Genomic DNA, 9523 nt, shown 5'->3' with positions numbered 1-9523 from the left:
TTACTCGCTTATATTATTCCTGCCAATAAAAAGTCAGTCGAGGGAAAGTCAGAATATATGAAACGGCCAAGAAAAAGCATTTGAAGTTAACTGCAATGCTTCGCCTAACTGATTTAGCCAGGTTAAGGAGTAATTATTCACTGCAATGATTACTTATGAAGTCACTTAAGAAGATGAGTGAGATAGGTCTAAAACGTCGTCAGGCTCTTTTCTAAGATCAAAATCGAACCGGTACTGTTTCCTCCGAAGCACTGCAGCTGTTGACATTTCGAAAACTGTGAGCCTTTATCTGACGATAGCATTTGGCAAACAAGTAAAAAATACGCACCTTTTATTTCCCCGGAGCTGCTTGATTGGGACTTCTCGCTGGCTCTGCACTGGATTTGGGAGGAATAAACGCAATCGAAAATGTCAGAAGGAAAGCTCAAATGTCTTTTCATGAAGAGTAAGCTAAAATCTCTCTCGACTGAAAAGAGAGGTGTTATGTAATAAAACTAAGCAACGACGGAATTCGTCTGGCTAGTGTGGTGAAGAGAGAATTTGCATGGAAAACTATTACTTACGAGTAAAAGTCAACTACTTTTATTGTGTTGTGACAAAAGCGGCGAAAGGGGTTCTTATTGTTAATACTTAAGTACACAATGCATGTAATTCGAGTGCACTTTTCGGGTGAAAACGTGTTTCTTCTGAATTGAAGTTATTAGTTTCGACTCGCTAAGTAAACCAGCCGATGAAATTGCTGTGGAAATTAATCTGTTTATACCCAATGGATTACCTCTCCAAGATTGGGTTGCACAATTCTATAATCTCGATAATTGAATTTCAAATTCAAACCGAATTTGAAATCCCCGGTTCTCGCTCGAGAAATGTATTAAGTTACTTATCAGAACACCTTCAATTTTATGGTTGATGTTATTTGAATTTCACTCCCAAGTTAAACCGACTATTGCATGTTTCTTTCGATGTTATTTTCTACAATTTAAATTTAAATTGGTAAGTTTGGCGAGGAGCGAATCAAGGATAATATCCATTGCCGGTTTTAGAAATTGATGGTTGCTCTTATTCTCATAGTTGACACTTGTATTAATTAGTAGCAGTAAGGTATCAGGAAATTAGATCTTAATCTCTCCACATAAGAACAGAATGCTTTCTCGTCAGTCTGTCTCGTATGTATATTGCCATGTAGTAATGAAGGGTGATTTTAAACAATGTTTTTTTTTGTTTGTTTCAGAATAGCTCTCAGTATGGATCTCTTTCCCAGGGTCCTCTCTTCCGCCCTTACGCACGAGGAACCTGGGAATGGGATTAGAGAAAATGATGTCACATGGCAACAAATGACGTCATTAATATCCGCCATCTTGTAATTTTCTTGGACGTCTTGGCATTCTCCGCCCGCTTTTTCGATCGTCCCCACTGACCGAGAGCATGGAACAGGCTATCTCCGTGAAGGCGGAAAATAATTTTAAAAAAATACGACACCGTACGTTGTGCAAAAAAACAACAACAACAACAACTAGAGTGTTAACAGGTCCTAATAAAGCCCTTAGTATTCCGAAAATGTTTTACCATTTGTCAGTTGTATCTAGGGATGCAAATTAAAGCCTTGAAACAATTGGTTTCAGTATGATAAAAAATATTACTTACTAGGGTGCTAAAACAGTGGGAGGCGCGGTGGACTCATGGCTAGCTAGTGCGCTCGCCACCGGATCTCCAGATCGAGCGGTCCAGTCTCGAACCTTGGCAGGGGACATTGTTTTGTGTTCTTTAAGAAGATACTTTACTCTCACAGTGCCTTTCTCCACCCCGCGGTGAAATGAGTACTGCCGAATTTAATGCTGGGGGTAACCCTGCGATGGACTAGCATCCCATCCAGGGGAGGAGTAAAAATACCCCTAGTCGCTTTATGCTACAGCTAGCAGAAACCGGGATAAACTCTGTCCTGATGGGCTTCAGTCTCATCTTCCATGAAGACTTTACCTACCGTGTTAAGACACAGACTGGAGTGGTCAAAAAGTCCCCAGTTAACCGGTTGTTGCTTTAACTCAAGAGAATTCCACAACTTAGACACGACTAGTTTGTTCCTACCTAGACAACAATTTGTGTATCCTTGCTTTTGAGGGGTCATTGCACCTTTACCTGAATTTATTCCAAGGCTTTCTTCGTCTAGAGGCTTCTGAAACCTTACTGCGTAACCTTTAGAGGATAAGAGGAAACTTCGAGTATTTATAGTATGTCCAAAAACACTTCTTTCGAGATATTTAACATGGACTGATGACGTCACATAGAAAAGAAATGACGCCATTATTTCTGAACAGCCACCTCTCTGGATTCGCCATCTTGGATTCCATGACTTTAATAAAATAAGAAAACCTTAAAATGAATCAAAATTGTCAAAAATGGATTAAAAAGCTGAATTTATCCTTAAATAGTTACTGCGTAAAAGTTAAAATATGTATCATTAAGGGCAGGAAAATTCAAAGTTTGGAAAACGCGCATGTCAAAAAACAGTTACCATAGGAACATCATGTTCCTTGACCAATTACCTGTCATGCTAAAATGTCTTAGTTAAATTTTGGGACAGGTCACTAGTTTGGAGCTAATTGATTCAATGCTTTAAGTATTCAAAGTTTGTGAGTAGCTCGAAAGCCCCACCTCCAGTCTAAGTAGAACTCTTTGAGTAGACTTCTAAGCGCATTTTAGAAAACAGCCCCAAGAAAATACGCGCGCCGATTGGTTAAAAATCGTGTTTCTATTAAGCAATCAGATTATGAGCTCGAGATTTCTATCACGCATAGAAATCGAGAGCGAATAGTCCAATTGTTTTAGTATAAATCTACTAGTCGTTCAAAACATTATCTAAATCCCCTTCACAGACACTTCAAAAACACCAAGAAGCGGCCGTCAGTTTGTTAACAAGCGCACACTGCTACGCTACTCATTATCTATCACAGAATAGATAGTGAGTAGCGTAGCCAATCAGAGAACGGCATTTGTGTTAGAACGCTAGTAGATTTATACTAAAACTCGATGGAAACACGGTACATATTCTCTATTTCTTAATTGTCACAGTCCATGTTTGGTCTTTGTTATCTCTCCTCTCCTCTTGTACATTGGAAGAATAACGACCTAAAATATTTTGAAATGTACGTACCCACATAACCTATACAAGGAAGAACCCTCTCTCATTGTAAGGAGGGGGAGAAATGGGAGGCGGCGGGGGTGGTTGGAAGGAGGAAGTATTTTTTCAGTGGCCTTCTACAATATTACTCGCCTTTACAATGCAAGAGCTCATCTAGAACGACAGATGTCAAGCAGTGTTAGTGGCAAGCAGTTGACAATTAAGTTAAGAATACTACTCCCTTGCTATAAATAGCGCAATTTTTTTAAGTGAACAGTGAACGTGCAGCGCCTTAAGCTATCTTTCTTTCCGCACGTGATTCTGTTTTTAAAAACTTGGCGCAATTATTAATTTCATCACCAGCTCCACAGTATATGCGTTGCTCTGATGTCATGCATCATCAAGAGAAACACAAAAAAAATCCAACTTTGTTCACGCTTGAAGGTAGAGTTTTCTTTGTATTTTTATTATCACCTCCCTGCTGTATTTTCAACCTCAATCTTTTTCGTGATATTTCCCAAATTAAGGCAAGAAGCTCGCTAATTAATGAACTTTTTCGAGTCAGGAAAAGAAAATTAAATCTTTTCAAACGAAACGTGATCAAACTCATGATCAGTATTGAAAAGCTTGGATTTCACCAAGAAGGAAATGTAATGAACGAAACTTATATAAAGGATATAAATGGCAAGGCTTCAGGTAATATAACGATTTGTGCAACTAATATGCCTACAAGGGGGGCAAAATTAATCCGGTCGTTAAATGTATTAAAGGAAACGAAATATTACCAACTACATGGGAACAATTTAAAATTGAGGAAGTGGTCAAAACGTGATAGTCCTTTTTTTTTTTTTTTTTTTTCTCGTGGGTTACGAATTGATGCAGCAAGGTGCAAACTATGAAATAAATATTTTCTCGCTACGTCAAACCCATTTAGTCTGTATTTGTCATGTATTCTTACCAAACCTAAATATCAGGTTATCCCACAGTTATTTCACTGCATTTATAGCACCGCTAGATATCCTTTGATATCTACCGCCGAGGTCATAAGCTTGAATTGTTGGATATGGAGTAGACTCCAAGAATTGCTGAGGCGGATATTTGACAAAATTAATTAACATATTGGGGCATTATTCAAATTGAAGCAATAGGAAACGACACCAAAGCTTTAAACATTTCTTCGTTTTTGTTTGGCCACCTTGTTTCGCCTTGAAAAATCGTTGTTTGAACGATCTCAATAAAGAAAACTCTTCAGTACAGCAACGCACATCGGAATTAACAATCTGGAACTGTTCCACAACTGTCTCGAAAGAATTTCGAGTCGAGAGCTCAAGAAATTAAGAGAAGCATTCATCTTACTTGTAAGTACAAAATAGTTAGCTTTTCAGTGAGTTTCACGTAACCAAAACATATTTGGTTTACAAACCAATGGGTATTGAGATGGTGTAATGATTTTACGTGATTTGTTGGCTTGCTAGATGTAAAAGCTAAGATTGCTACGAAAAACGTTTCTGGGTAAAGGTCATACACAAAACAGAAGTTATTTTAAGTATACGACTTCTTTATTGCGAGCGATCTTAAGGAAAACAATATTGGCAATCACTCAAACGAAAAATATGTTTACGCAATTTATAGCTGCGACATTTATTTATGTACCTGTCTCAATGTATAGTACAGACAATGAAATGCTTGGCTCTGTTACATACGAAAGGCTGAGTCCTAAGAGCCAAAACGTAATGTCATAAGAAAAAGAATCACTCCTCAAGGATTTTTTGCTCTCGCAGAAAAAAAAAACCGCGCAGATTGCATGAGGGAAAAAAGAATCAAGCAAGGTAGAATTGATGAGATTGTCACAGACTATTTCAAGCATTTTTCAGGCTAAATTATTTCTTAAATGCACACAGCAAAATCTGTTTTGTGTTGCGACGTTTATGCGACCTACAGAATAAGAGATTAAGGCGGTGGCCCAAATCAATAATCTTTGCCTGACAACTGGTAACATTTGAAAATGTATATAATGTTCATAAGGAAACACCCCGCGATGTTAAAGTTATCTTAGCTTTATGGTTTATATTTTACCAGTTTATTTTTTACTTCGTCGGTCGAGTCTATTTGTCTCTTTTTCAAGCTACCCACAAAATATAGATTCACCTTTATTCAGACCTGGGAGAAATAGGCTTTGTTCGACATATCAATATCCGTCTAATATGGCTCCGAGGCCTTCAGGACAAACTACCATATTTGGTGTTGTTTTCTTTGTATCCAAGTCTCTTTTGGGAATTGAGAGACAAAAGAAACTAAAAAAAAAATTAACAATTTTGACCCGAAAGACTCGGAGCAATGTTAGAATGTTGATATATCGAACGTGGCCCATTGCCCGGGCTGAATTTGAACGTTTATAACTTTTTCAATATTTCAGTAACAGCTGACAAACTTTAACTTGCGGGCGTATCTGAAATTTATCAGCAAGGAATCTGGTTTGACATATCCTGATATTTTTATGGCAACACTATTTTGAGCAGATATGCTTTTCAAATTTAGAACTTTCTTGTTTTTATTGGCAGAATTGAATTTATGCAGTTATTTTTAACATATTTGTATTGATTTTAAGTAGTCGTGAGTGAATTTTGAAACTTTTTGAAAAGTCAGGAAATCCAAGATGGCGGATCCAAAATGGCGCCATTTAAATATCACGACGCCAGTTACCACTGTGCTATCACCTCATACCTGTTTAAACAGGTAATAGAACTTAGCTGAGCGCCTACTAATTTCCTAAAAGTGGACTGAAAATTTACCAGTTCCCAGTAAATTTAAGTTAAGGTGGCCGAACACAGTTTTGTACCCGTGTTTCAATCTCCTTTTTCTCTAAAACACTTGATCCTTTGGTCACCAAAAATGACAACACGCAAGTTAACAACACAAACTTCGGATTTTTGATAGCTAGCTTGACGTATTTGCCGTTGCCATGGCGACATGAAGAAATATAAACAGGCCTTTAAAATCGGTTTTGTTTGTTTGTAGAAAATCTAGTCGTTTGATTTTCTTTTTCATTTGCATGCAACAAGATTGTAACAATGCTCACAAGTTAGCACTATTTTAATAATAGTTTAACAGAGGATCTTTACTTACCATTTGTAGAAGTTTAACTGGAATATCTAGAATCGCCTCTGTCAATTTTCATTTTTTTTCCATATTCAGGCCAGTTACTTGTTTTCTAAAGTATTTTCGTGCTAAATTTCGTAAAATTCTAACGAGTGGTTCTCGAGAAATAGGCGTATTTCCAAGAAAGCTATTCCGCATTCAATCGCAATTTTTTGCCTCACTGCGCATGCGCTGCACTTAACTTGGTTCTTTCGGTAAAAAAGAAAAAATCTGAGAATTGCTGGGTTCTTTGCATCGTTACCTTTTCTAATATACATTTTTGATAAGAGTAAAGCCGTAAATACAGTGTGTTCAATTATGAATGAGAAAAAGCACAGATAGCGAGGGCATGGACCAAATAAAATGATCGCTGTATCGACTTCATGGTTGCTTTGTGTAATTCTTGTGCGCGCGCTAAATGGCATTAGCAAGAGCGCGCGCGGAAAATTGTGTTCGGCCACCTTAACTACTTCGCAACATTTTGCAAAGGCACTGGTTACAAGAAAGAAAAATCAGAGCACTTTCATGCTCGTCCCCAGACACCTGTCGCTGGCGTAAAGGCTGAGTGACACTGGTTAGGAGAATGGAGGGGTTTTATTGGCAACAACAGTATCAGACTATCAGCACAGCAAGACCTGAAGTCCGATCTATATTTATCAAGCCATGCGGCCAATTTCACAAAAAGTGAATCTTCAGTTCTTTTCCATTTAATCTCCTGACTACGGGCTTTTCATGATTAACCTCACCGACCAGCTTAATTTAATTTTAAAAGAGACCATTCTTCTGTCTCGGTTCAGTTTAAAGAACGTATAATCAGCAGTTATGGAACTACAGTTCTGAGCCATCGCTAATTATTTGTTTCAGACAACAGAATATCACGGCTATTACGTTTGGCTAGTCTGTAGTACTCTTGCATGCAGTTTCATACTTTTAAGCATATGAACCCAAATGGCTTAATTGCCGTTACTCTGGTCGTCACTATAGTTGTTTAAAGGGGAATGGCAGGCCGGTGTTTATAAGAAATCTGTAAGCGCCATTGCAAAACTTCACTATCATGGGGCCGTAACTTGACAGTAACTGTTAGTGTCTGAACGGCGCGTATTATTATTATTATTATTATTATTATTATTATTATTATTATTATTGGACCTTATCATATACATAAAAAAATTACTCGATTTTAATTGGCTGAGAGCGGTGCAGTTCAAGTGTAACACTAGTGCAAATTACACATCGTAATTCTGGATTATGATTGGCTGAAAGACAATAGGAAATTTTCAAAGGCAATGATATCACGTAAAATTATAACGAAAATTTTGTCTGGAAACTTTGAAAAGTTTTCTCAAATGAGAAAAATGGTATTAAGAATGATTTTCCGGCACTTCCTTCACGCGAATTTTTTCATGTAAGTAATCATACGGTTTTTATCATTCAATTTGGAATTAATTTTACAGTTTAATTTCGATCACGGTAGGTAAGAAAGGTAGGTAAAGTCTGCATACGAGCCAAGTGGCCCATCAGGCCGGAGCTTATCCCGGTTTCTGTAGCATGAAGCGACTAGGAGTATTTCTACTCCCCCCTGGATGGGATGCTAGTCCATCGCAGGGTTACGCCCAGCATTAAGTTCGCCGGTACCCATTTATACACCTGGGTGGAGAGAGGCACTGTGAGAGTAAAGTGTCTTGCCCAAGAACACAACACAATGTCCCCGGCTAGGGCTCGAACCCGGACCGCTCGATCCGGAGACGAGCGCACTAACCATGAGGCCACCGCGTCCCCCGATCACGGTAAATAATATGAAAATTTTTCTCAACTTTATTTTCAGATCTTGGTGTAAACGATCAGTCAGAGCAATGTCTGATTTACCGTTCAACGTTGCTGCCGTGTCTGTGTTAACAGCCGCGTACATCGTTATATTCCCAGTGGCGTTGAGCGCTAACATTTTGCTCATCTTCATCATTTTTAAAAGACCAACCATGAAAACAACCATCAACCATTTGCTTGCAAACATGGCTGCCGCCAATCTTCTGGTAGCTGTGTTCATCATGCCGTACGCTGTACGGTATCTGTTCGCTGCGGACGCATGGTTTGGAGGGGTGCTCGGGCAGATCTCCTGCAGGCTGGTCCACTTTGCCTATGCCATATCCATTGCGGGCTCCATTCTGAGTCTGATTGCGATTTCACTGGACCAGTTCTACGCCATTTTATTTCCCATGAAGAGGATAGTGGTTATAAGAAATACCAGATTTATCACAATGGCCATTTGGATATCATCTGTTATTTTCATGACACCATACTTGGCCATGTACGGGGTAAGAGAAATGGCTGGTCAAAAGCAGTGCGTTTATATTGTTCTCGATCGCATTATAATGGAAATCCACTTTTCTTTCATGTTCGTTTTCTTGTACGCCTTTCCTCTTATTCTCATGGGGACATTGTACATTCTAATTGGACGGAAGCTGTGGTTTCGAACTATTCCAGGCAACATCCATAGTATTCACAGACAGGCGGCTGAGCTGTCAAAACGTCGCGTCATCCGCATGCTCATCATCGTCATAGCAACGTTTGCACTATGTTGCCTTCCTGTTCACGTTTTTCACATGTGCGCAGCTTTCAAACCAGTACTCACGAGAAACATGGCTTCCTATTGGTCGCTGCTGATTGTGTTTATTGGACATACGAACAGCGCTCTGAATCCTTGCCTGGAAATTGCCTTAAACAGGAAGTTTAGAGGAGAATTCTTTACACTCTTGGCAACTTGCAGAACATTTTCGATGTGGCGTTTTCGTAAGAGAAGTGAACGTCGAGGATTCAGAGACTCTCGAATAAACATGCACAGAATGGAATCGGTTGAGAATATCAAAGATCGAATTGCAATGCGGAGAGGAAGACTGTATGATCTAAGCAGTCAGGGGCAGACTTTACATTCTTCTCCAATTTCTCTGGTGCAGTTTTCTTTCTACAACAATGTGGAAATTGAAAGTTAAAAACCTTTAACCCCGTTTAGACCGGACGAAGGGGAGGTGATAGAATCCACTCACGAGGACTTGAACTGTTGACAAGTTCTTCATTAATTAAAAAAAAGAAAACGTCAAACTTTGTATCTATATCTGAACAGTATCCGGAAACAATTTGATATCAAATTTTAAGTAAAAAGCTGTTAAAGCTTTATATGTAAACTAAAGGTTACCAGGTCGTCGTTTTACACGGCAAAATGTCCACACAATTTGTTATCGCGTATTATTCCTTGCATACGGTGACTGCTCC

At 38.8% G+C, this 9523-nt stretch overlaps 1 protein-coding gene and 1 long non-coding RNA gene across 2 annotated transcripts in view; one reads left to right on the top strand and one right to left on the bottom strand.

The window, feature by feature from the left end:
- The window catches only part of LOC149095676 (uncharacterized), a 2932-nt gene extending 2394 nt beyond the window's left edge, over window positions 1-538 (bottom strand). Inside the window, exon 1 of the long non-coding RNA XR_016204813.1 lies at window positions 329-538. This is a non-coding gene — a long non-coding RNA (uncharacterized LOC149095676). The remainder of the gene's footprint in view (window positions 1-328) is intronic.
- A 7514-nt stretch (window positions 539-8052) lies between these two features.
- On the top strand, window positions 8053-9363 carry LOC110060586 (neuromedin-K receptor-like). The gene has a single exon (XM_020767374.2). It carries the CDS (start codon window positions 8053-8055, stop codon window positions 9241-9243), a length of 1191 nt encoding a protein of 396 aa, XP_020623033.2. The 3' UTR covers window positions 9244-9363.
- Window positions 9364-9523: the final 160 nt, after the last annotated feature.

The sequence above is a fragment of the Orbicella faveolata genome, unplaced genomic scaffold (genome assembly GCF_042242905.1).
Source record: "Orbicella faveolata isolate gen_17 unplaced genomic scaffold, um_ofav_v1 contig_5, whole genome shotgun sequence".
NCBI lineage: Eukaryota > Metazoa > Cnidaria > Anthozoa > Scleractinia > Merulinidae > Orbicella > Orbicella faveolata.
This window is presented reverse-complemented; position numbering and strand designations above follow the sequence as displayed.